Raw genomic sequence first — 27598 nt, forward strand, 5'->3', positions numbered from 1 at the left:
AACTTCTGTTTCCGGAAAAAAAATGCTGAAAGAAGTACGGAGGGAAAAAAAGTGTTGAAAACTAAACTTGGGACTTTTTAGACGTAATTTTTATGAAAATTTCTTCAAATTTTCTTGCTGAAGTAATTTTGAGTAAGAATTTGTCTAATATCTTGTCTAAAAAACGAAAATAGTTTCTTTAGCATATGGTATTTTTATCGGCTGTTTTGAAGTCCTTTGATTCAGAATCGTACACAGTGTAGATCTACATGTGTAAAAAGGAATTAAGATTAAGAACAAATAAGAGATGGATACTGAATGTCATAGGTTTTCCTTACATACTGTATACTTTTGAAAATGTGGCACACACAGTCAGTTCACAAGCTGGAGTTGGATAATCTCAGCGAGATGTAGTAGAGACTAAAATGTTTAGTCAGACGTTCACTACGTCGTAGTGGACGTCCGGCCAAATATTTTAGTCCCAACGACATCTCGCTGAGATTAGAGTTGGACAGTTGAGAATGAGACCACTCTCAAAATTGGATATAATATGCCCGTTTGAAATTGGGATATAATATCCCAGATGCACAATTTTTATTTTGGCTGTGGATGTTATAAATCTGCATCAAGAATCTTAGAAAGGTAAAAATTTGGGGGAACGACTTCACTGTACCGGTCCCCAGAAAAAACGCGCTTAAATGTAGTGTTGCCAAAGGTGACTTTAGTATATATGAGATCGCGGGATTAGCACATACCATTTCATGGTTGTATTTGACTTTTCTACTTTACGAGTATAGAGTTATGATGCTGTTTAAGTAGATACTATATTTCATAATTGGTCTATAATTTTAGGAGGTTTAGGACAGAATGGCCTACAACTTTTCTGGTAAATATGTCAGTGTCCCATAGTTACTTATTTGGATCCGAAACCCTGAATAGGTGATAAACAGTTTGCCTGTACATTTCCTCTGAAAGTGTATAGGAGTGCATTTCTGAGGGAGGGAGTACTCTAACCTACTCTAATTTTAAGTAAAAAAATAAGTTAGATACCTGGTGTTATTATTATACTATGGGTCAAAAATTTATTACAGAACAAGTGCCTTTGGAATTAATCACAAATCATTTGGAGGTTCTTTAACTTCTTGCGGATTGATATTGTAATAATTACAAACTGTAGGGTTTCTCATTATAGTTTTTCTTGCTTCAAATTTACACTGTATGTTAACATTTGGAACTGTTTGTAATCATGGTAATTATGCACTGAGTTTGAGTTATTTCATCTGTTTATTTTGCTATATTGCTAATGCACAGAACTTTATGTTGTTAAACCGGTCCTAAAATCATTTTAATGAAAGAAAGTTTCTTACTAGGCATACATAAGCTATTCAAAATGGTATGTTGAATGTTTTGATGATGTACGTGTAGTGTTGCATGATTATGTCATTTATGGCAAAATGACAGAAAGTAGCTAATGCAATCATTTAACAAAGTTTAACATAGGAATAAAAGGGGAAAATCTTTAATTCTTCTTCTCAAGAACAGCAAAGCCATGATTGGTCATAGTTATATGGAAGCATCATTATGTGGTGTAGATTCAAGTTTGTTCAAATCATGATCCCACTTGAACCCTCTTTGATATTTAAATTTTTCAATACTGAACTGATTTTTGCTTTTAGTTTTACATAGCCAGAGCTCAGGTGAACGATGTGGCCCCTGGGCCTCTTGTTTATTTTTTATAAGGATGTAAACATGGGTTGGTCATGTTAAACTTGCTTTTACACAGAATTAAAAATGCACTGATAAGACAGTTATATAGGGGGAAACAGAATTGTCAAAATTTTAAAATTTCTATCAATTTTTTTTTCAGATTTTCATTCTAGTAAGATATCAGCTCAGAAATCTTTTTTGGCAGTGTCCATGTCTTGATAAAAACATGTATGAATGTCTTTTGATCCCACAGATTTTCTTACCTGGGGGATGGGGAAGCTGGGAGGGAGGTTCGGTATCCCCTTTCCCTTGCAAGCTCACCCTGTAGCAAAAAGTTTGCCTGATACAAACAAGATTGAATTTTAGATATATCTTAGTTAAATGTAAGGATAAAATAGCTTTTCTCCAATATTCTGTTTTTTGTAAAAGATGTAAGTGAGATGCTTCTCTTTCTAGGACCTTTGCATTCACACCTGACCCAATGCTGTAGTCCGTTTTAAAGATCCACTCTTGTTAGCTGCCAGAAAGATGGACATTGCAGACAACTATTTAGGACAGATCACACACGTGATTGATCCTGATAATTTCAGCATGCAGATCGGTACAGGTGAGTAGATTTTTTGTCATGATGCAACTAATTTTCTCTGTCAGATTATTGAACAGTAAGATAAAAGATGAATTCTGGATTCTGAATTTAGAAGTACTTTGAATTTTAAGCCCATAATCATGATAATGGTATTATACCTATATCACATGTCTTCGAGGGTGACATACCAGAATATTTGCCCCACAGTGACAGGGAAGCCCTGGAGTGTTATGTCACCCGATGCCGAAGGCAGAGGGTGACATAACACTCCAGGGCTTTTCTGTCATCGAGGGGCAAATATTCTGGTATAGTCCCCGGAGAAGCCATGTGGTAAATGTTATATATAACATTTTCAAAATAAAAAAAAAATTAAAATCATTTAAAATCATTAAAATTTACACAAATAATCCAAAAATGCTTTCTTGACGTTAAGAATAATGCTCTGTTGTTTTCTTTTGCTAAGCAACCTACATCATAAAATCTCGAACCCAAACTGAAATACCGGGGGTATGTAACCTAAAAACACGTGAACGTGATCGAGAAGGTGACATAACTGCTTCCATCAGGGGGACATAACTGTTTCCGGGGTGTGACATAACTGTTTCCGGTGTGACTCAGTATTTTTCAGGGTTTAGGCCATACCAATTTCTAATATAGTTCGTCGGATTCGCCGCTTCTATTTTTAACAAATCCAAATTATAATATTTAAAAAAATAAATTTCGCGCGCGCGTCCGAAAATATCCGACTAAATATTTTTTTCTTGACTTTTTACACAAAACGCATAAAAGACTTGGAAATTTGTATGACAGAAGCGCGGGATCTGTTTAGTTTGTTTGTACTTTGTAACAGTCTGTAAAGTTTTGCAAGACGCCCGTGTAACTGTGTATATGTACCAGGGGTGAGCAATTAGCATATCCAAACAACCGGGGCTACCATTTTTTGGGATCGGGCTAGTTGTTTTCTGCAAGGAGGTAGCCCGTCGGGCTAGTAAAAAACATAACTACACAAGCAATGCAACAATGATAAGAACAATCGGTATTCACTTGTATTTGTTATAAAATTCCCGACCAGTTAAAATTTTCCAGACAACATGCTCCTATTGTCAATAAATCTCCATAATCTTATCTGTTTTGTACTTCTATCTTACTTAATTACTTCCAAAAACGATCGTTTTTTCCTTGATAGTGAGAACTTTTAACTTTAATTTTAAAAAGAATGACCCCAGTAGCCTGACTTTTTCAGCAATTAATTTCTTCTCCAGATTAGTATTTATTTTAATTTTTGCCCCTCTGTTTGGGTTATAAACTTTTTTACTAGGGGCTATTTACTTGAAAACTGCCACTAGCCTGTGGGAGAGTACTTGATTTTTTCCTCAATTGCACAACCCTGTGTACTATAGAAGAACTTAGAAAATTTTGCCACTAATATTTATTATATTCGCTCGCCTCATAATTTTGAAAACTGAAATAAAAAAAATAATATTTGTAAAATAAATTCGCTCGCTCGCCTCTCTTTTTCTTTTTGAAAATCCGAAGAACTATATTACAAATTGATGTGGCCTTATAGTGATTTATTACATTTGTGACATAATAGAAAAACTTATCTAAAAATGTTTTAAATGTTATTATTCACTTTTTGCTCAATATATATATTTGTATTATCACAATTCTATGACATTTATATGCTAAAATAAATGAAGGATAGAAGCATTTTTTGAATGCAGTGTGTAAATTCTTCAATGAAATGTGAAGCAGATCATGAGCCTTCTGTTAACTAAACCACTTTAAATATTCAGTTCTCTTAGTGATAATCGAGTTAAGAAGGGGATTCACTTTTGATTTTGTTCGCTCAATGATTTTTACATGGGGAATAATTAACCAAGTACATGCATCACCTTTGTTAGATGAGTGTCTGGCAGAATTTATACAGTTTGAGATGAGATTAGAAGACTTTGGTCAGACGTGTGACCGGGTGAGTGACCTTTCTGCACTGGAGATAGGACATATTGTTCTCGTGGAGTGTGTGGAAACTAAGGAGGGATGGAGAAGGGGACAAGTGGCCAACGTTAACAGGTAAATTCCAAGATTACAAAGAAGAACGCCTATTATATACATGTTACCGTTTTGTTTTAAATTTTGTACATATGTCTGTGTAACTTCAAGGAAAAGGGGCAGTACTCAAGGTCCTTATTATTCTGGATCGAAAGATCCCAGGGTGACTGTCTGTCTGTTGTCTAGCTGTTTGTCCGTCTGTTGTCATCTTTAATCTAGCCCATAACTATTTCACTGTTAAGGGTTGAGTAAAACACTTCAGTCTACGTCCCACTCCAGAATTGTGTTACCATTGGGGGCATAGTTTTAATTTTAAAGATACTGTATATGGCAGATCTGCATCTCTTTTATCTTTTTTGGGGACAAAACATATAATGATTTAGGCTTAGGCCTAAAAAAAAAATATGTTTGTTTCCTGTAACCCGACCAACCCATTCAAATTACCCCCGGGTGGATTTTTATGTTTATATTTTTATATTTTTTATTTTTATATTGTTTTTGTCTTGTCTGTTTGTCTGTTTTTCTGTTTATCTGTTTGTCTGTTTGTCTTTCTGTCTGTTGTCAACTTTAACCTTCGCCATAACTTTTGAACAATAAGAGATAGAGACTTCATATTTGGTATGCATACTCCACTAATAGAGTCCTTTCAAATGACATCAAGGTCAATGACCTTGTGACCTTGACTGTGACCTATATGCTAAAAATAGCTTTTTCCACTGTTTGTCATAACTTTTGAACCATAGGAGATAGGGACTTCATATTTGGTATGCATACTCCACTGATAAAGTCCTTTCAAACGACGGCAAGGTCAATGACCTTTTGACCTTGACTGTGACCTATATGCTAAAAATAGCTTTTTCCACTGTTTGTCATAACTTTTGAACCATAGGAGATAGGGACTTCATATTTGGTATGCATACTCCACCGATAAAGTCCTTTCAAACGACGGCAAGGTCAATGACCTTTTGACCTTGACTGTGACCTATATGCTAAAAATAGCTTTTTCCACTGTTTGTCATAACTTTTGAACCATAGGAGATAGGGACTTCATATTTGGTATGCTTACTCCACCGATAAAGTCCTTTCAAATGACGGCAAGGTCAATGATCTTGTGACCTTGACTGTGACCTATATGCTAAAAATAGCTCTTTACACTTTTTGCCATAACTTTTGAACCATAGGAGATAGGGACTTCATATTTAGTATGCGTACTCCACCGATTAAGTTCTTTCAAATGACACCATGGTCAATGACCTTGTGACCTTGACTGTGATCAATATGCTAAAAATAGATTTTTTGAACTTTGTTGCCGCCGGGCGCATAGTGTTTCACAAACACATCTTGTTTTTTTCTGACAAACAGCAAAACTTCGTTTGATCAATCAGCTGATTCCATTTATTAAAAAAAAAAATTAGCTTGTAGCTTAACTTGAGACATAAAATATGTCAACGTAATTTACATTCACCTTAGTTTTAAAGAGTAATCATTATTGTAACAACAATTTCCCCTTACAATTTTCTGAAGTTCGTTTTCTGCCGCTTGGCATCCATTTTGGATGCCATGTTGGGTGTCCACTGTAAATATGACACCTGGTATATTCAGTCCGGGGATGTTTGACCATTCATAAGCATAAAAAAAAAAAAAAAGAATTCCCGACCTACCGACCCTGAATTTTTTGGGAATGTTACAGGAAACGATATATTTTTTTTTTAGGCCTTATGTCTACTGAACATTAAATTGTTGCTAAGGGATAATTTCCTTTGGTTGTCTTTGAAGTTTTGCAGTAAAAACTAATAGATTCATTTTTCTCTTAAAAACAGATATCATCAAAATTGGATGTTTTTGCAAAATTTTTCTCCAGAAATTTTATTTTTGTTGTTCTTGCAGCTGAGATTTTTGCCTGTAATATTGGTAAAGGTCCTTGAAAATCTCTCAAAATAAATAAACATCATGTAGAAAATATCATCAATCCATAGTCTCTCAATTCCTAAAAGGTTAAACTTGAACCAGTTAGCATTTCATGAACTTGTTAATTTCGTTATTTTGATTGTATATTGTTTATAACAGTGAGGAATCCGGTGTGGATGTTGTTTACATTGACTACGGACACTCGGAGCACGTGGACAAGTCGAGGCTGTGTACGGATTTCCCTGAAGAGTTCGCTCAATATCCGGTGATGGCTCTCAAATGTCAACTGGCAGGAATCAAACCAGTAAGAACTATCAATGTAGTTAATGTAATTATCAAATGTAGTCATCAGGTTGTGACCTTCAGGGTTAGTAATTTATTAAATATCGACTTTTTATTTGTAAACAAGAAAATACTGTTTACAGGGAAATGTTCGCCCCTGTTTTATTTTTGCCCTTTTACACTTGTCTAAATTGGGCGAATTTAATTCGGGGCAAATTCAATTAACACAGGATGAATTTTTAAACAGAACTGTGACTGGGCAAATTTAAAACATGGCAAAATTGTTAGCAAGTGTAAAAGCAGGGTTCGACACTAACATTTTTAGGCGTTGGTCCGGCCGAACTTGTGCTTCTTTACTTTTACTAGTCCGCGGGCAATTTTATGAGTCCGTCAAAAATATGAATAAATAAATAGAATTAACATTGCAATGTACTTTTTATAGTATTTACATGAAATGTTTTATACCAAAATTAGTTAAAATCGCGGGATCAGGAACTACACTCATATTCCCGATCTCATTCGTTATTCTCTATAAATGATTACATAATCCAAATGTCCGACATTTTTTTTATGTGTCACACTAAATCATGATCGTTAAAATGTTTAATTTCATACTAATGAGTCCTAAAATTAAGCGCCGAATTGACTCAGAGTTACATAACTTCCCGTCAAGAAGCTAGAAAGCTAAAAATACATACAGGGTTTTCCATTGAAAGTTGTCGGACTAATTAGCCACAAATTTTATTATTCCGAATGAAAATGTATTAGTCTGAGACTAACAGACTAACGTTAATGTCGAACCCTGAAAAGGGTGAAAATCCTTATTTTGTTTATAGACTTTACAAGTAATAAATTGTACAAATTTTAATGAAATTTGAGTAAAGGTCAGTTTAATAAGACCAAAAATTAAATCCTGTTGGGAAATTCAGACAGAGCTTCTTGTCTGGTCATATTAGTGTTGAATATACATGTAGGTATTGCTTTTGATCTCATTTACCTTTTGCCCTTCTCTTTTTCTAATAATAAAAAAAAAAACTCCAAACAAACCAACAAAAACCAAATTCAATGATTTATACTTTTATTAAATTCTTTTCTTGAAATTATTTGTCTATTTTTATCAGATTTATTTACTATTCTCCTGTAGATTGCCAGAACATGGACAACAAAAGCTGTCAAGATGTTCACTGAGATTACACAGGGCCAAGTCTTCATTACTTTCTTCCTGCCCTCTACTCACATGTTTAAATCCATGGTGGCGCTCTACTTTCAACAAGGGGGAGACAACCCAGACTGGGCAGGGCGTTCCCTGTCTCATGTTCTTATGGACCAAGAACTTGGCATTGTAAGTTGCTGGCTTCTAATTAGGAAACTAATAAAAGTGGAATTAGTACTGTTGATGAGTACATGGAAATTTTTGCCCCCATTTATATTTTCATCCCTTTCGCCCTACTCTCGTTTTGGTGAATTTAAAACAGGATGAATTCAAAGAATGCAGTATAGTTATTTTCTTAAATAAGACTGTGATTGGATGAATTTAAAATGAGGCACTATTGTTTGCAAGTGTGAAAGGGCAAAAACAAACACGGTGCAAATGTAACCCTGTTTACAGTGCTCTTGATATTTACAAACGACTCAATCTGGCAAATACTCTGTCATCATGAGATTAATCTCAAAAAAGCTCAACTATAAATGTTTTTTGATGCAGTTAGAATATTTGGGGGGAAAAAATTAGCACAAATAATAAGTTTATTGACAGATTTACATGTATGAATTATGGAGACATATGAAGGATTGAAGAAGATTGTATTTATATTGTTCATGTTGGTGTTTTTTGGTGAATGGTTTTGATGAGATACGAAGTTAATTTCACAAAATAATCATGATAATGTAATATTTTTCAAGAAATCATTGGTTTTGAAAATATGAGTGTGACTTTTTCCCTGTCAGGTATCAGAAAACGAAGTGACAGAATATTTGGAGAATGCTGCAGATTTTTGTAAAGAAAAATTACAGCTAGCCGCTGCATTTCCAGAATCCATTGAATGTAAGGCAGGCATTTTAAAAGGGTAACATTGACATGGAGAAAATTTAAGGTCACACTTGCATTACATCATTTGAAGAAATTGAACTAAATATTATAGTATAATTTCTTTTGACAGTCTCTGTAAAAATAATTCATCTGAATAAAAGACATCAGATTTTGATGCATTTATAAGGTGATAGATGTAGTGACATGTAGTATTTTGATTTCGTAGTAATGCGATATTCTCCTCCAATAGTAATATTGTGATAAGTACTAAGCAATATCAAGTGTATTGCCTTTTAAATCTAAGTTGTAGTGGTAATAGAAATGAAAATACCAATGATTCTTTAAGATTTTGAGTGTATACTATTTTGAAATTTCAAGCCCATGTCGTGTTCATACTCTAATATAATATCTGTGAAATCTCTGTTAAGTAAATTAATTTACCAACACTCAAAGTTACTGATATTTTGAAATTATCTTTACAGCAAATGAGAATGGAGAAGTGTCTGCTTCAGATTTTATCTCAAGAATGGGGTATGTATACTTGACACTTTAAAGTGAATGTTGTCTTTCTGTTTGATAGTATGTTTATTATTAAAGAAATTTAAAGAAAAAAAAAGAGTAATATGAATTAAATGATTTTTAGCTCACCTGAGCAGAAGGCTTTTCTGATCACATTTTGTCTGTCCGTCTGTAGTTGTCTGTCTAGCTGTCCGTTCGTCTGTAAACTTTTCACATTTTCGATTTCTTCTCAAGAACTTCTAAACTGAACTTGGTTCAAAGCATCCTTGGGTGAAGGGTAATTTAAATTGTTAAAATGAAGGGCCAAGTCCTCTCACAAGGGCAGATAATTAAGAACAGACCACTGGGCCAGAAAAGTTGAAACTTATGTGGAAGCATCCTGGGGTAGTGTAATTGTTCAAATCATGACCCTGGGGGGTTTGCGGGGCCACACAAGGGAATGAAAGCTACTCAGGTGAGCTATGTAGCCCATGGGCCTCTTGTTTTACATTATTGTTCACTTTCTCATTACAGTATTGATGATGCATAATGCAAATTTTTCTAAGTGTTGTAGATATTTTTCATGTGAAAAGACCGGGGTCAGTGTCATTATAATCTGAAAGACCTACACATATGGCCGTGCTGTATACAGCAAAACTCGTTTAGTACGAACTCGGTATAGCAAAGTTATTTTAGATCCCCAGCTATATAAATTTAACAAATTCCTTATATGAATATACATGTAACAAATAACGGATATAGCGAAGTAATTATACCCCCGCTCCGAAGGAGAGGGGGGTATATTGTTTTACCCTTGTGTGTCTGTCCGTCCGTCTGTCTGTCCAACCGTCTGTCTGTCCATCCGTAACAAATTTTCGTTGCAGTTTTCTCAGCAACTACTCATTGCAAAAGCTTGAAATTTGAACACAATCTTCTCTGAGGCATGCCATATTTTGGGATACATTTTTGTTCAAATCTGATGTCAACTTCCTGTTTGTCTGTGCGTCTGTCCGTTTAATACATAACAAATTTTCGTCGCAGTTTTCTCAGCAACTACTCATCACAGATGCTTGAAATTTTAATACAATTTTCTCTGAGTCATGCCATACGTTGGGATAAATTTTTGTTCAAATCTGATGTCAACTTCCTGTTTGTCTGTGCATCTGTTTGTTTCATACATAACAAATTTTCGTCACAGTTTTCTCAGCAACTACTCATCACAGATGCTTGAAATTTAATACAATTTTCTCTGAGTCATGCCATATGTTGGGATACATTTTTGTTCAAATAGGATGTCAAGTTCCTGTTTGTCTGTCTGTCTGTCTGTTCGTTTCATACATAAAAAATTTTCGTCGCAATTTTCTCAGCAACTTCTCATCACAGATGCTTGAAATTTTAATACAATCTTCTCCGAGTCATGCTATACGTTGGGATACTTTTTTGTTCAAATCAAACAACTTCCTCTTTGTCTGTGTGTCTGTCCATTTCATACATTACAAATTTTCGTCTCAGTTTTCTCAGCAACTACTCATCGCAGATGCTTGAAATTTTAGTACACTCTTTGTTAAGACATGTTATATAGTGGGATTCATTTTGATGTTAATCTGATGTCATCTTCATATTTTTCTGTGCATTTGCCTGTAATTGAGCTTGTATATATATTAAAATGGTAGTGTTTATTCACATCAGAGCGGGGGTATTACTAGTGAGCATTGGCTCACAGATTTCTTGTTTTATTGGTCCCTGTGACTTCGTTATAACCGAGTTTTACTGTATAGGACTTATGACTGTGTTAAATTTACATGTAACCATATATAAATATTATTAGACATAGTTTTAATGGTATTCTTGGTTCTATTTTTATCAGCAATGAAGATGAGAGTGAGGAGCGTGAGGATTTCCTGCCAGAGTCTGAGGAATCCCCTGATAACGATCCCTCAGGAGAAAATACCCAGGAATCTCCACAGGAAACTAATGAACCCTCCACTGATGAGGGTACCTCAGAATACAGCTCCTCACCGGAGGGACCTTTGGATCATTCACCTCACATAGGGACACGAAATGGGCAGAATAAAATCATCATCTCAGACTTCGATTTTGATCGAATACACCACACGAAAGATATCTGCACGAACCGTTTAGAAGAGAGGACAGCCCAACAAATGCGTCAGGTGCTAGAGGAAGAGAATGAGAAGATACTGGAGGATGTGAAGGAATGTAAAAGTCTGGCTGTGGAGGCGGGGTATGGTGAGTACTGGGAAATCACTATCTATAGGGGGGATGGGGACGGGCCTAATTTCATTGTTTTCGAGACATGGAGAGACCCATGAATTTATGACCACCTGGAAATGTAAAATTTAATATATATTACTACTTATCATTCTCCAACAACAAAATCATGTCCCCACACCAATTTTTTATTTCAAACTGTGAAAATTATTCCCATGAAAATGTGTGATTTTACAGTATTTTGTGTGAAGAAAATATTAAATGTTAGAAGCTGCTTTATAGAAATTTTCAGATTCAGAGAAAAATTCTATATACCTATAAGAGATATAAAGAATCATTCACCTTGTAAAACTTTGTATCCCCTCTTGCTAAGTGATATTTCTTTGTTAAAATAAATTCATTTTTCTGTCATTATGATTATGATGATTTATATCTTCCAAAAAATTACACAGTGTTGTAAATTTGAAAACAGAATTCCTTTATTATTTTCAGGTGTAGCAGAACAGTTTGAAGATAGTTTGCCCCCAAGGTTTTCTCAAACAGGTAATTTACACTGTACATGTCTAATTTTGTTTTTTATGACTCGCTGAAGTTTCTTTGATCATCAAAAAAGAAAGATAAAACTTTTTTTAGCAGAAATCTGTCAAATTTTATCAATTCAAGAGTCAATTCACCATTAACATTCTTCTTAAAAAATAAAAAAGAAAAAGAAAAAATTCTTATCCATAACTAGCAGGGGGCCCTGCAGTACCCTTGATCCCCCTTGGAGTTGGCACCTCAGGACTGGAAAGACCTTCCAATCAGAATGTCATTGATGACCGCATACCTAGTAAGCGTTACTCACGGACACGCAGAGAGGCCAGGCCAGGGGTAGAAGAGAGGTTGGACTTGGGGCCCATGAGGGGTAGAGGAAGAGCTAGAGCAGCTCCACAACCATCAAGTAGCAGTCCTGCGATTGGTTCAAGTAGCAGCCCTGTGATTGGTTCACGTAGCAGTCCTGTAATTGGTTCACATAGCAGCCCTGTGATTGGTTCACGAAGCAGTCCTCTGATTGGTTCATGTGACAGCCCTGTGACTGGTTTAAGTAGTAGCTCTGTGATTGGTTCACGTAGCAGTCCTCTGGTTGGTTCATGTGACAGCCCTGTGACTGGTTTAAGTAGCAGATCTGTGATTGGTTCACGAAGCAGTCCTGTAGTTGATTTTGGGGGTTATAACCCAGCAACACCTCCAAGTAACAATAGACTAGACTTGTTATACAAAGCTTCCCCTGAGAAAAGAGAGGAACTAGTACAAACACTGAAAAAGGTAGGTATGGTATTCAGATATTTTAAGACATTAGGCCAGCATTTTTTTATTTTTAGGTTTACAAACCCGCCGCTCAAGATTTTGAATTAAAGAAAAAAAATAAAATTGAGAAAAACAGAATTTTTTCTTTCCGATGTCAAATTTGAGTCGGGATCGAGATTTCAAATTTACGAACTCGTACTTCCGGTTTTAAATGAACATGGCGGGTAATGAAGGGAGATTTGTGTCAAGTCCATAGCAGCACTAAAGCTTGTTTTAATGTAAATATTCATCGATAGGAGTGCCATTTAAAACGTTTCACCCGTTCAGAGAACAATAAAATGCTGACGACTTTGTTGCAAAGTGACATGTTGGTGAGATAATTATGTATCCGTATTCAAAAGTAACTGTCTGTAATTGTAAATTATTTTCCTCCCACAGGTTTAAAACTGCCCATGGTAGCTATTGTCAGAGACATTGTTTAGGTTTCTATCATAGCTTAAAGTCTTAGCATCATTCTTCAGAAAAGGGTCGCTTATGCATTAGATGTAATGAATAAAACTATGGGAGAAGTTAAGTCCATTTGTGGAAGAAATAAACAATAGCCTAAAGAAATAAAATATTTCAACTATTTAAAAACAAGAATATACAAATATATACAGGCATGTAGTATCGTTTATGGCAGCCAGAAAAATTATTTTACACTTAATTGAAAAAAATTCCACCCTACTCTTCAATACTCCTTGGGAATACTCCCTGTCTGTTTTATGAAAGGAATCTTACTTTTATAGGTCTCGAGTATATTAATATTTTAGAATAATTTCTACCTAACACACATTAAAAACAAAAATGAAGATATATTAAAAGAGATTTAAAAATTTAATTTTTTTTTTAAAAAATCTGTATTTTGTCCAACATCAAAAGATTTATATCACTGCCCCCAACAGGTAGATGATGAAATAAACAATTAAAGGTGGTATTTTCCCCTTTGTAACCCTTATGCGTCCAGTGGCAAGAAGCCTGTTAGGAGAGCATAAAAAAAGAAGCAAAAATTAATGTAGAAAAGTCGATAATGTATCCAAAATATAATTTTTTTTTTTTTATTTCCTCCTCCTACGGGACTTTTTCATTCTGATGTTCGTAAACCTAAAAATAAAAAAATGCTGGCCTTAGAATACATAAATGGATTTGATTGAAGTTTAGTGCAGGTGCTGAAAAAAATGAATACAGTAAAACTCCTGTAGTACGAACAAGGATATTGCGAATTTACATTTAGTGAAGTTATCTTGGATTCCCAGCTCTATAAATTTTACGAAATATGGATGTAATGAATTATGGATATAGCAAAGTAATTTTATAGTTTCCAGTGACTTCTTTATAACTGAGTTTTACTGTACATGTACATGTGTATAATGATTCACTGTACTGAATATGCTTTCGGGTAAAGAAATTTTGATTATCAACCTTAAAGAAGTAAATCAGCTCAAGTAATATCCAAGTGCAACTTCTAAAGAGTTTATAGAAGGAAAGAATGAAATTTTAATGAATGCTTAAGTCCAAGTGTATTTTTATTCTACCAGACAATTTATGATGGTTATTTTTTGTCTCTCTGGAGTAGATCTTTGCAGAAGCAGAGAGAGACACAGAAGAGGAAACAAGGGCAAGATTACAGAGTCTTTTCTTCACAGGTATGTGTATCTGTTTATGTTTTATGAAAAACTGTAAGAAAAGGAGTTCAGTCTATGCGAAAGTCACTGGACCGTCAGTTTTACTGGTAAAATTTAGGTCGGGTTACTAAAGAATTCAGTACACAGGACCAAATGTCTGATAAAAAATAAGGCCAAATAAATCTAAATTAAGAGGTACACATGGTCAAATTCCCCACAAATATCCTTTATTTGACCAATTTTGCAGTAATACCTGATTAATTTTTATGCCTCGCCATGAATATGGCTGGGGCATATAGTGTTTGTCATGTCCGTCTTCCGTCCTTCCGTCCTTCTGTCCTTCCGTCCTTCCGTCTTCCGTCACACTTTGCGTTTAGCTCTGTTCAAAGCTAAGTTTCAAAGAAACTATCCAAGATATTTTCATCAAACTTCATATGCTGATAGATATTGATGAGATCTATGCAACTGCATCAACATTTTTTGACCTTGACCTTTCCTTTGACCTTGACCTCACTTTTCTTAAATTAGTGTTTAGTTCAGTTTTAAACATACCATTCAAGATGGTGTTATCAAACTTCACATGTTGATACAAACTTGCATGGATGATGCATCTAGGGATGAACACTACCAGACTTGCTTCGGATGCTGGATCTGACCTACATTTTCAAGACGACTGACCAGGTTAAACAGGTCGAGGAAACTACCTTATATGGATATTGTTGTCATTGCGCACAGTGATGCTCACAGTGAACAATGGTCCAATTCACTGAATGAGCCGAAAAGCATGATGGTCTACTACATGTTTATTTTTATAACAAACACGTGGGTTTAGGGAAATTTAGGATGTGAATTCAAATGACTGCTGGAAAGTCAAATTACAATTTTTTGAAACATGTTTGAGAAAAATACGAAGAATAGGTACTAATTAAGAATTCCCATGCTCACATTAGCAAACAAAGTCAGTTTTCCTTGTTAAATAGTACTTTGAAATACCGCTCACAAAGTCTCCACAATTTAAAAAAAAAAGGACTCCAGTACTTGATAATCGTAAATTTGCCATGTAATTGACTGAATTAGTTGTTGCTCAGTTATTTGTCACTAGAAATTTAAAGTTCATGCATTAAAAAAACCGACTTAGGTTGCACGTTTTTTTTAATCTATTACCTCTATATTAATTCTCATGTGCATTGATCACAGAACGTGTATTGAGTAGCATACTGTATGTTTTGAAGTTGTATACGCTGTAAACATTGCTGTAAACATTGTCAATACGTGAGCACACCTCAGAGTTGTTTTTTTTTTTTTTGTACCGATGAATAGCCACGTGAAATTGACTTTTCACTGAAAGTACACCACGAGGAAAGCTGTAAACAAACGGACTTGTACAATTGAGTGAGGAAAACCCAGATTTTCATCATTGTTAATCATTTGTATGTAAATGTGAGCATGGGATTAGTAGATAATAATGTACGTATTATATTAAGCGTGTAAAATGCTTGGAAAAATGAATCACGTCTTTCCGAGAGCGATTTTAAAAAACTGGCTTTTCGAAACACACATGTAGTATTTTTGTAGTAACCCATAATGCAACTCATTGAGCTGATTGGTCGATTAGTCAGTCACGTTGGTTCTTCACTTAACATGTAAATTTATTCCGACGTCACAGAAAATAGTTTCCTCGACCTGTTCAAGTTTTTGGAGCAGGTCCATTCCTAAGGAACTATAAGCTCTACCTGAACCAAACTTGCATGGATGATGCATCTAGGGATGGACACTACCAGACTTGCTTCAGATGCTGAATCTGACCTATATTTTCATTCCTTAGTAACTATGAGTTACCTTAACCAAACTTGCATGGATGATGCATCTAGGGATGGACACTACCAGACTTGCTTCGGATGCTGGATCTGACCTATATTTTCATTCCCAAGTAACTATAAGCCCTACCTGAACCAAACTTGCATGGATGATGCATCTAGGGATGGACACTACCAGACTTGCTTCAGATGCTGAATCTGACCTATATTTTCATTCCTTAGTAACTATGAGTTACCTTAACCAAACTTGCATGGATGATGCATCTAGGGATGGACACTACCAGACTTGCTTCGGATGCTGGATCTGACCTATATTTTCATTCCCAAGTAACTATAAGCCCTACCTGAACCAAACTTGCATGGATGATGCATCTAGGGATGGACACTACCAGACTTGCTTCGGATGCTGAATCTGACCTATATTTTCATTCCCAAGTAACTATGAGTCTTACCTTAACCAAACTTGCATGGATGATGCATCTAGGGATGGACACTACCAGACTTGCTTCGGATGCTGGATCTGACCTATATTTTCATTCCCAAGTAACTATAAGCCCTACCTGAACCAAACTTGCATGGATGATGCATCTAAGGATGGACACTTCCAGACTTGCTTCGGATGCTGGATCTGACCTATATTTTTATTCCCTAGTAACTATAAGCCCTACCTGAACCAAACTTGCATGGATGATGCATTTAGGGATGGACACTACCAGACTTGCTTCGGATGCTGGATCTGACCTATATTTTTATTCCCAAGTAACATCAACATTTTTTGACCTTGACCTTTCCTTTGACCTTGACCTCACTTTTAGTGTTTAGCTCAGTTTTAAACATACCATTCAAGATGGTGTTATCAAACTTCACATGTTGATACAATCTTGCATGGATGATGCATCTAGGGATGAACACTACCAGACTTGCTTCGGATGCTGGATCTGACCTACATTTTCAAGACGACTAACCAGGTTAAAATTTTTGGAGCAGGTCCATTCCTTAGGGACTATAAGCTCTACCTGAACCAAACTTGCATGGATGATGCATCTAAAGATGAACACTACCAGACTTGTTTAGGATGCTGGATCTGACCTACATATTTATTCCCTAGTAACTATAAGCCCTACCTGAACCAAACTTGCATAGATGATGCATCTAGGGATGGACACTACCAGACTTGCTTCGGATGCTTGATCTGACATATATTATTATTCCCAAGTAACTATAAGCCCTACCTGAACCAAACTTGCATGGATGATGCATCTAGGGATGGACATTACCAGACTTGCTTCGGATGCTGGATCTGACCTATGTTTTCCAAACAAGCAATTCAGCTGCATCACTATTCAAGATATTCTGATCAAATTTTATATACATACAAATTTTCATGTTGCTTTACTAATATATCCTCGGTGGGGCATTCATGTCCTATGGACATATTTCTAGTTATGTATTACGACCCTGTCATGATCGTTTTTATTCTAATTCAAATTTCCTCTGTCAAGGATTAGAAATCTTTAGATAGCTCATATGTAGATTTGGTTGGGAAAACATTTAGATAGCTAATATGTAAATTCGGTTGGGAAATTATTTAAGCATTGAATTCATATTTTGGGATGTCTTCGGTCCTATAACACACCAACACACCAATTGAATAACGACAAATTGAATACCACGCGTTATTTAGGGAAACAGGTGTTTTTATCTGTTGACAGTAGGGTTTATGGGCAGGGCTTCATTGACTGATAAGGTGTTTTTATCTACTGACAGTAGAGATTGTGGGCGGGGCTTTATTTACTGATGAGGTGTTTTTATCTATTGACTGTACAATTTGTGGGCGGGGCTTTATTTACTGATGAGGTGTTTTTATCTATTGACAGAACAATTTGTGGGCGGGGCTTCATTTCATGACAAAGTGTTTAATCTATTGACAGATCTTTTTATGTACCTGGACAAGGAACAGCTACAGGAAGTGATCTATGTTCTGTTAAATCGAGCGGTTCGATACTATGGAGATATTCATGACGTGCTGCTGGACATCATACAGATACTTAGTGGTGAGATTGTTTTTACACAAAACTGTTTAATCCAACACCTGTCCAATCTGTCACACTGTAAATTCTGATGTAAAATTTCTGTCCCATTTCCTTACTTTCCATGGCTTTAAAACGGAAATCCGGCACCTTGTCTATTCCAGCATAAAATTTGTCTCCCAGTGCATGTGGGATTAGACAGGTTTCACTGTTTAAGTTTTTGGTTCTGTGTTACTCAGGTGACCTTTTTGCTATTCGTTTTCGTCGTGTGTCTTGTGATGTGTCGTGTGTTAATATTTGAACATTTTTCAGCTTCATCTCTTAAACCACTTAACCAATTTCAGCCAATTTTAGCATATGAACCAATTTCAGCCAATTTTAGCATATGGCATCTATGGGTGAAAGTGAACAAAATTTTTGAATTTTACATTCCCTGCCCCCCTGGGGCCTGAGGGATGAGGCCAAAACCACTAAAATCAATGCCATGTTTAGTCCTGGACATCAAGCAGTTAAACTGTTGACATGAATGTAATAAGCATGAATTTCTCTACTAAAATTGTGAAATTCATGGCCCCAGGACCAAGGGGTTGTAGTGCTAGGGCAATGCTATATTGCAGATACAAGTTCTATGCATATGAAATAACCCATTTTCATTCAATGTGTTCAAGTGTCTGACACCCCCCCCCCCCCCCCCCCTAAAAATAATTGCGTTTTATTTGTAATAGTTTCTCTAATGAGCATTCTAAAATTAATTTTAAAATTAAATCCCGCAAAAAAATGTCATATCAATTTTTAAGACTTCTAAATTTGCATCCTGCTAAAATTTTTACTTATGTGCGGCATATACGTGTATCTGTTTTGATTTTAGTGACAGAAGATTTTCCCGACTGTCTTTACCAGTCCTGTAAGAAAATAGAAGAAAACTACATCAAGGTAATATAAAGAGATTTTAAAAAAATTCAGACCAAGGAAATTTAGCAAAATTTCATGTATTTATGCATGATATTGATCAAGAATCTGTAGCACAAGCATATGAGGGGAATGTTTATCCATGATATTAGAATGATACCCAGTGCTTGTTAATGTAAGCAGTGGCTAATTGTGTGAAAACTAGCGCTAAATTCTCCATATTTAAAATTTCCACAATTTTCAGAACAGTGTTTATCTTCAAGTCTATTGTGTTGAATTTGGATATTTCTTCAACATAACTAGTACTGCAATGTATAACTTTAAGTCTGTTATGTTGAATTTGGATGTTTCTACAACATAACTACAATGTATAACAACTTATACTGTAGAAGCACAAATTCTCGTGGGGATAAAATTTCGTCGTTTTGTCATCAAAAATAGTTTCGTGGGGATTTAATTTCGTTGTTTTGAAAGTAACCCTATTCGATATATAGACATATAAAATTTCGTGTGGGATTTAATTTCGTTGATAATTGGTAACAACGAAATAAACGAAATTTAATCCCCCACGAATATTTGTGCTTTTACAGTAGTCTCTTGTGTTGAATTTGGATGATTCTACAACATAACTACAATGTATAACTTTGTGTTGAATTTGGATATTTCTTCTACATAACTACATAAGTAATATTTTTTTCCTACAGATCCAGATGAAGGGGAGTCCATTTCATATCCAGGCCAGTAAGGTGTTAGCTCATATCTTCACAATGAGCCTTCATTGGTCCGGCAGGTATGTTGCGTCTCCTTGTATACAGTATACAGGGTTATTTTCACCACCCTTTTACATTTGCTTAAAAATTTGCAGTGTTATAAATACGCCCGGTCTCAGATCTGTTTAAGAATTTATATGGTGTTCTTTGAATCCCCCCTTCTAATTTGTCCACTTGTGACGAGGGCAAAAGGGCCAAAAATAAAACAGAGGCGAAAATTTCCCTGTACATGTATACAGTAGATTTATAATTTAAAATATTTGATCTATGATTTTAGTAATCCTCCTTGTCATTTTAATCTTAGTGACTTTGAGTTTTGAATAAATTTTGAACAGCAACCAAATTCAAGAGATGATGTTATCAGCTTTGGAGAAGTGGATAATATTCAACAAAACAGTAAGAAGATTTTTATCCGTCCAAAAAAAAAAACACCCTTTATTCTTGACATACGAAATCTCAGAATTATAAATATTAACTCAAAGGAATATACAGAAATTCTTGTGTGTCCATCAGTTCAATTTTTCTTATATACTTTAATATTGAATTACAAATATTAGAACTGTTTTTGTTGAGACAGAAACTTGAAATTTTGAAGTAAAAATATGTTACTTGTTTGTAAGTGATAAAACTATCTATTAGGTAAGATTTCATGTGCCATTTTAATAGTCTTGATATAATAAACTGAACATTACCAGAAAATGTTCTCAATTTTTCTTGTTTTTCAGGCTCAACAGCTGGGACAGGACAGATTACAGGAGCTTTACATTGAATGTTTTGATATTGTGTGGTGCATTGTGGGATCTCATATCTGCCGTCTCTATCCTGAGCACAAGGCTCGACTGCAGAGAGAGTGTAGAAATAAGATTCTCAATGACGATGTTTTCAGGTATGTAGAGGAGGATTTTATGGACATATTTCCAGTTTTATACCCTATTTAGCAACATTAAGGAACCTGAACTCAAAAGAGTTCCAATTGTCTGCTCAATATATTTTGCAGTATATTAGAATGATCTTACCCTTTGATCTTAAATTACCCCCCCCCCCAAAAAAAAACCCACTTTACAAGACACAGTGTATAGTGTGTCCTTAAATGTTTTATTCATTTTTATCTCTCAGCTGTTCAGATGGTAGTCCTTTGACTTCAGACTTGTGGGAGCATGGTAATGACCTCCACATTTCGAGGTCACTCAGATACAGCTTTAAGACTTCTGTGATTGCTGTAATTTAGGATCCTTTTGTTCAAATAAGAAATAAAATCAAACAAAATTTGACAATTTCTTCCGGTGGACTAGTAAAATATTTTGGTACATTTATTTTAGATTGGTGCGGTCAAAGTTGTTGGACCTGTACATAGAGAAGTTTGTGGTATCACCTACTTCAAAGAAAGAGGAAATTCACTCATGTACTCAGACCAGGGCTCTGACAATGGTGGACAAGGGGGTACAGACAGACATGATTAAAATCACAGGTGAGGCAAACAGGATTTAATTAAAATGGGGACAAAGGGATACCTTTTGATTCTGGGAAACTTTTAAATATTTTTTGAGCTCACCTCAAAGAAGTTGAGATAACTAATGCTATACCCCAGACTTGTAAAAATTTGTCGGTTCTGTTGTTACAGTCTCATCAAAGATGTCTGGTTACCATTATCATCATACATGTACTTTAATATCATTTAGATATATTTTTTTATTTCACCCTTTCAGAAAGACGATTACAGGCAGAATCTCCTTCACCTGTTGCACCAGCATCTGAACCATGGAAAAAATCCAAAACAAAGACAGCGCCAAATAACACAAAAGCCACCACAGTAGAATCCAAGAAAGACATTGAGTGGCCAAAATTGTCAGGTCCAAAAGTGCCCGATTGGACAAATCGGTTGCTGGACAGTCCGAAACTTCCAGACTGGAGCAGCCCAGAGGGAAGTAGCAGTAGTGTCCGAAAGACTCCAGAGTCGCTGACAAGTGGATTGTATTTTTCTGCAGAGGATAAATCATTTCCGAGTTCACCGGACATCAGACAATCTTCATTTCTTAATTCTCCAGACAATCTCAGAAAGCGAAATTTGAATCAGTTGAGGAGCCCTAAAGAAACCCCGGTAGTGTCAGAACCAGTGCAGAACTTTACAAACTGGTCCGACAATATGGTGTTTGGATCTAAATCAAACTTTCTGTCCAGTGATCACACTATAAAGAAATCGGAAGATGAAAGAAAAAGCCAACTGTTGAAGAACAAACTTTGTGCTTTGGCAGAGCCTAAATCAAATCCCACAGGACTGAAAGCTCAGAGTTCCACATTCCAGCAAAATAATGGCTCCAAAATGGAAAATCAACAGATTAGGCAGTCGGGAGGAAAGGAAGTGTCTTACTCTAGCAATAGGAAAACGAAGGATCTGAAAGAGGAGCAGAAATCTAGAGACCCAGAACCAGTCTCTTGGTGGGATTCAACAGGCAGCTTATCAAGAGCACATTTAAAGTCTCCTTCTTTTGGTTCAGAAGAGGACTCAAGTGGCAGCGAAAAAAGATCTTTGGGCAGAGGGAGGGGAAGGCGTGTCAAAAAAGGGCTACCTGCACCCTCGAGTTCATCTTCTCTTGTGCAAAAATCAGACATTAGAGATGAGAAATCTGAAAATCCTGTCAGCTCTCAGAAAAGAGTCAATCCTCTGCGAGCCACGAGAGATGAAAATCCATTGCGCTTCCAAAATCAGAATGCTAATTGCAATAAAGGTAGTGGTGCTAGTGGTGGGAAATCCCCACAAAAAGTGATGGACTGGTTTTCTATGGAGGAGATAGAAACTGGTGATCAGCCCTCAGAAACAGGCAGCAGGAATGAGGATGACGTTCCAGACGACTGGTTTCTGGCAAGCGAGGACGAAAAAAGTGCCAAATATTCCCAAAACAGTGATATGCAAGCTTTACAGAGTCAAGCAAGTGACATTTCAACAAATCAAAAGAGTGCTAGCAAAGGCCAGGTGTCTCAAAATGGAGACTCACCATCGCAGACAGAGACTGACACGGGGGGACTGGACAGTAAATTTGACGGTGAGGACGGTAGTGGTGACTGCCCCACCCGATCCTCCCATTTTTCCGACGAGGAGGGTGAGGATGATGGATTATGGGAAACAGACCAGAGCTCCGATGATGAAATGTATATGAGGCCTGCAACTGCCAACACTTCTGACCAGGGATTTACAGAAAGTTCTAGTGTTTCTAAGTGGGTTCCTGGGCAAAGAAAGTGTACACTGTGTGGTGCCACTGATCATGTTATATACAAGTGCCACAGGAAAAAAGACAACAGCTTTTTTCTGTGAAAAATGTGCCATTTTATTAACTTGTTCTTGTATTGAAGGGCAAGTTTTATCCCCCTTATTCACATGATCTGAGGCCTACATTATCTTTATTGGTCAAAGTTTGTGTGTGTATTTGAATGTATTTCTGTACCCTTCAGTGAAAGGATCAGTTTTCATATGTTTTAGATGTTTCTTGATTCACGTAAACTTATGAAATATTGTCTGATGATTAACTTTCTCCTGCATAAATGCCTCAGGTAGTGATATACGGATTATAATTTGCTAAGGTCAACATTAAAAAAAGAACTTATTTTGTCAAGGCCAATAAACATGATAAATGTCCCAAAATAAAACTTCAGGAAAATAAGAATTCTTTTACTATTAATTAAAAAAAGAATGGTCTCCAGATTATAATTTTTTCTTTGCGTTTATTCAATAAAGTTTTTACTCCCAGTGAATAAATTTTTCTCTTAATTTTACAAAATTTGTCTGAAATTCATTTATTGCTGGCATAGGTTTCGGATGACAATTCTCTGTAAGATTTTGCATTAGCACTTGAGCAGATAAGGAAATACGCACACTAACTCTCGATTCCCACCTACATTTTGGAACCCATTATTCAATATAAATAGCAATTTGGCCATAAAATCTTTGTTGAATACAAAGAACAGTTCAAGGGTAATTGATAAGTTGTCTTAATACCAGCACTAAGATAGTAAATTATCAATAATTCCAGGTCTTGAAAAAAAAGAGGGGGGGTGGGGGGGTGGGGGGTCAGATGATATTTTTCATTGAAATCGGTGTTTCAAGCATCACCATATTATGAAATAGTCTTGGATTTGATTAAATGTTCCTTATATCCTTTCTTTGAAATTGGTGGAAAATAAGTATTTTTGTCGTTTTTTTGTCAATAAACATATGTACCTCCATCCCTGATACACAAAAATCTTTGGTATGAATTTGTGAAATAACAATACCTGTAAAAAGGATTTTTTGTGTCACGGTGGGGGAGGGGATGTTTTTAGAATATTTTCCATTTATTTCTATAGTGAAAAACAGGACTTTTAATAAAATTTTAAAGTTGTTTCTCTGTTTTCCAATTAATTAATGTTTTATAAAAATCCATATAATTATCAATAAATTCATTGGATAAATTAACTATTAAAAATTGACTTGGAGGTAGGTGGGCGAACAATACTATTGTTTGCAGTTCTTTCCTGATCTTAAAAGATCCCTATTGACTTAAAACTCAAAAGTCAAGGTCAAACTCTTTTCTTTCTTCACCTGTATTTTTTCAGTTCTTGCATGCTTTTCTTTTTTCCCTAAGTTGGGGACATAGAATCTCTTAATTAAATACACCATTGTTTATACGAAGTTAATTAATAATGAATTGTTTATGTAAAGTTGCAAATCTTTGATGTATATTACACTGTATCTTGAAGTAAAATACGAGGGTTGTTCAAAAAGTTCGTGGACAACTGTCATATCTTTTTTATTTGACGTCATATGTTATCCTAATTTGGTAGAAATATTTTAACAATAAATCCAAATGATTTGTATTAATTTTTTTTTAAATATTACGATTAATTTAAAATTTATCCAGATTTGAAAAATGAAAAAATCAGGTCGCGGAGCAGGTCAAAATTTAGTAAGTTTACAGACAATAAACTAAATAATGTCTGTAGTCATATTCTTTGTAAAATGAAGCAAAAACCAAAAAACACCTAGAAATTCAAATTAAGAATTGTTACATCGATTCGTATACCAAATTATGGCTTTATATTTTGCTTTGTTAAAAAGAAATCAACTTGAGATGATAGGTAGTACTAATTGAAAACGACAAAAACGATGACGTTTTGGAACGTCACAGAGCAGCAGATAAGGATGCAATTTTGTGTTTTTCTCAGGAAAAATCCAGAATAAACTCTAAAAATGTTGGAGGAATCAAGAAAATATGTCACAAGCGAGTTGTGTTGTGTGTACAAATAGTACAGGCAGTATCTGAGTGACAGTGACTCTGTATCGGATGAGAACAATCTGTGAAGAAACGGTTTAACTGTAAAAATCTTACCAAAAATTCTAAAAAGTTGGAACGTCAAAGAAAGACATAGGCGCTTCAGAGTTGCTTATCCTGTGAAAGCAGAGTTAAGTAATAAAAGAAATTAAAACCTTAACAAAGTAAATTATCCAACGAGAGCAATTCTTAAAAAATAAATGTAAAGTATTAGAAAAAGGATTTAATGAGTGGGCATTGGATTATACTGTGTAAATTGTAAAGGGATAGTATTTTTTGGAAATTCTTGACGCTATGTTTTGACGCTACTTTGCCGTTACGTGTGCTCCGCGGGTACAAAACGTTGATTTTAAAATGAAGTAAATTGATTTTTGTTAAATGGAATGGAATGAAACTTCACACATCAACAAAACAAATGTTTTTGCATATTATATTGTGCTGATTTAAGATTTCTTGTGAGTAATATAACGAAGAATGACATCGTCCACGAACTTTTCGAACAACCCTCGTATGCATTTAAATTCTATGCATTTATTTCACACCTGTTATTTTAACAAATAAGAGTTTTCCGAGGAAAAAAATATCAGCAGCTTTAAGTTTTTGAAATGTTATGTTTATTTTGTGTCCTTGTGTGCCAAATTTTCAGTGACAGTTATAATCAAATATTTAATTTTGGAACAGCCTGTTTATTCTTATTAATTAAATGAAGGTTCAGTTTTGGGTTTTTGTGACCTTAAATGATTCCTAATCTCCAACTAGAGAAACCAGGGCAGAATACAAGTTTTCTTGTTTGTGTGTCTGTCACTGTCTTTCAGTTCCATTTGGGTTTTTGCACTATTTTCCAAATGCTTAAGCTACTGAACTGAGTTTTGATATATGTGTTGTAACTTAAAATACAGATCAAGTTAGAGTTTTACTCCGCATCTCTAATTTTTTATGGTTAACAGTCCTTTTTAGGCTTTTAGTTTTTATGAGAAACTAGCTTATTAATTTTATTTAAAGCATAGCAAAAGAAAGTACAGTCATTATGTTCCATAGCTATAGGACATTTCTCACGGATTTAACCTCTTGTGTCTAAACTAGTAATTAAAGTGGACAAAAAAGAATTTTCACTCTCTGAATCTCTCCCACTCATTTAAATTTGTGTGCTTTTCATTTTGGTTTTATTTATGTGCATGGACTTTATGATAAACTTAAAACATCTTAACCAAATGTCAGATTCCCCAAAGGTGCACAATCATGCTTGTGACTTGTGATATAGCATTGTATATAATTTCAGCATTTGCAGGAGGGGCCAAATTTAAAGTTTTTGCCATTGTTTTTATGTTAAATTACTGTGTTTTTTTTAATTAAATATGGTAAAGTCCATTTTCATTGTTAAAGGCCTTTTTTGCCTTTCAAATTGTTAAAATATCAAGAAATAGGACATTTTCATGTACTTGCTGTCTTTTGAATGCTAGTTAAATAATATATAGAACCTTAAAAATGCCAGTTTTGCATTTCAAAGTTTTCCCATGCAAAAATATTAACTTTATGAAAAGATGATCAATATTCCAGCATAATTGGTCATTCTAGGTGATTTGAACCATTTGAAATATTTTCCACTAAGTGTGCTGTAACTCTGAATTTTATGGATGAAGAAAAAATGTAGAAATCTTGTCTTGGAGTTTTAAACTTGTAAGATTAGAAACAAAAGCTCAAAATGTTGGGTACAATACTATATGTATATAAAAGTCAGATAGGTCTTCAAGATGAACAAGATTTGAGAGAAGCAGCTCTGAGTTTTATTTAAGCAATATGAGCTGCAGTTTTTGAGAATTTAATTTTCCTGTCAAAATATTCTAGTACTATTATGATAAATCGGTATGTAATTTAACCCTTTATGATCCAATACATGTAGACCATAATAAATTAATTTTGCTTCAATCAAAGCTTAAAAATATTTCATCCATCTCAAATATGAACTACAGAACTTTGAAAATGTACTTTTTCCTGTCATTGAAATAGTTATAATTACTATATTACAACAAAAGTTTCTGACTTCAAAGTTGCAGCTCATATTGCTCTAAGCTAAGACATCCAAGTGCCTACCATTTTATTGTAAAGAAGTTAGCTGTTACAGCTGATATTATTATATCTGTTCAAAATTAATAAAGACTGTTGTCATTTAGGTATTAGGTCCAACGAAGAGAATTTTTAGCTCACCTCAACGAAGTTGGGGGGAGCTTATGTGATACCCTCGGCGTCGGCGTCGGCGTTGGCGTCCCGGGTTAAGGTTAAGTTTTTTGGAGCAGTTTTCTTTTTAAGTACTTCTGTGTCCTATATTGATTAGACATGCATGGAAGATGTTGCTAGTGTGTTTCATTGTACCAGTCAAAGTTTCAGATGCTGCAATTTCAGCAAAGGAATGACCAGGTTAATGTTTTTGGTGCAGGTTAACATTTTTGGTGCAGTTTTTGGTGTAGGTCTCATTTCCGAGTAACTATAAGCCCTATGTTGACCAAACTTACATGGATGATACATCTTAAGATGCATACTACCAGCCTTG

General features: G+C 35.1%; 1 protein-coding gene across 3 annotated transcripts; it reads left to right on the forward strand.

Moving 5' to 3' along the window:
* Positions 1 to 27242, forward strand: LOC134263848 (uncharacterized). Of its 3 annotated transcripts, none has more exons than XM_062746219.1 (18): positions 1 to 83; positions 2143 to 2293; positions 4177 to 4345; positions 6392 to 6536; positions 7659 to 7856; positions 8462 to 8558; positions 9026 to 9074; positions 10909 to 11288; positions 11763 to 11813; positions 12004 to 12575; positions 14173 to 14242; positions 17970 to 18092; positions 18937 to 19001; positions 19682 to 19767; positions 20083 to 20143; positions 20473 to 20633; positions 21067 to 21215; positions 21454 to 27242. In XM_062746219.1, exons 2-18 carry the CDS (start codon positions 2215 to 2217, stop codon positions 23055 to 23057), a joined length of 4059 nt encoding a protein of 1352 aa, XP_062602203.1. In that variant the 5' UTR covers positions 1 to 83; positions 2143 to 2214; the 3' UTR covers positions 23058 to 27242. The 3 variants fall into 3 exon arrangements, with proteins under 3 accessions (XP_062602203.1, XP_062602202.1, XP_062602204.1); XM_062746218.1 differs by having other exon boundaries at positions 17 to 132; XM_062746220.1 differs by having other exon boundaries at positions 17 to 132; positions 12007 to 12575.
* Positions 27243 to 27598: the final 356 nt, after the last annotated feature.

The sequence above is a fragment of the Saccostrea cucullata genome, unplaced genomic scaffold (assembly GCF_032062105.1).
Source record: "Saccostrea cucullata isolate Sc308-1 unplaced genomic scaffold, CSIRO_AGI_Scuc_v1 ctg358, whole genome shotgun sequence".
In the NCBI taxonomy this organism is placed as follows: domain Eukaryota; kingdom Metazoa; phylum Mollusca; class Bivalvia; order Ostreida; family Ostreidae; genus Saccostrea; species Saccostrea cuccullata.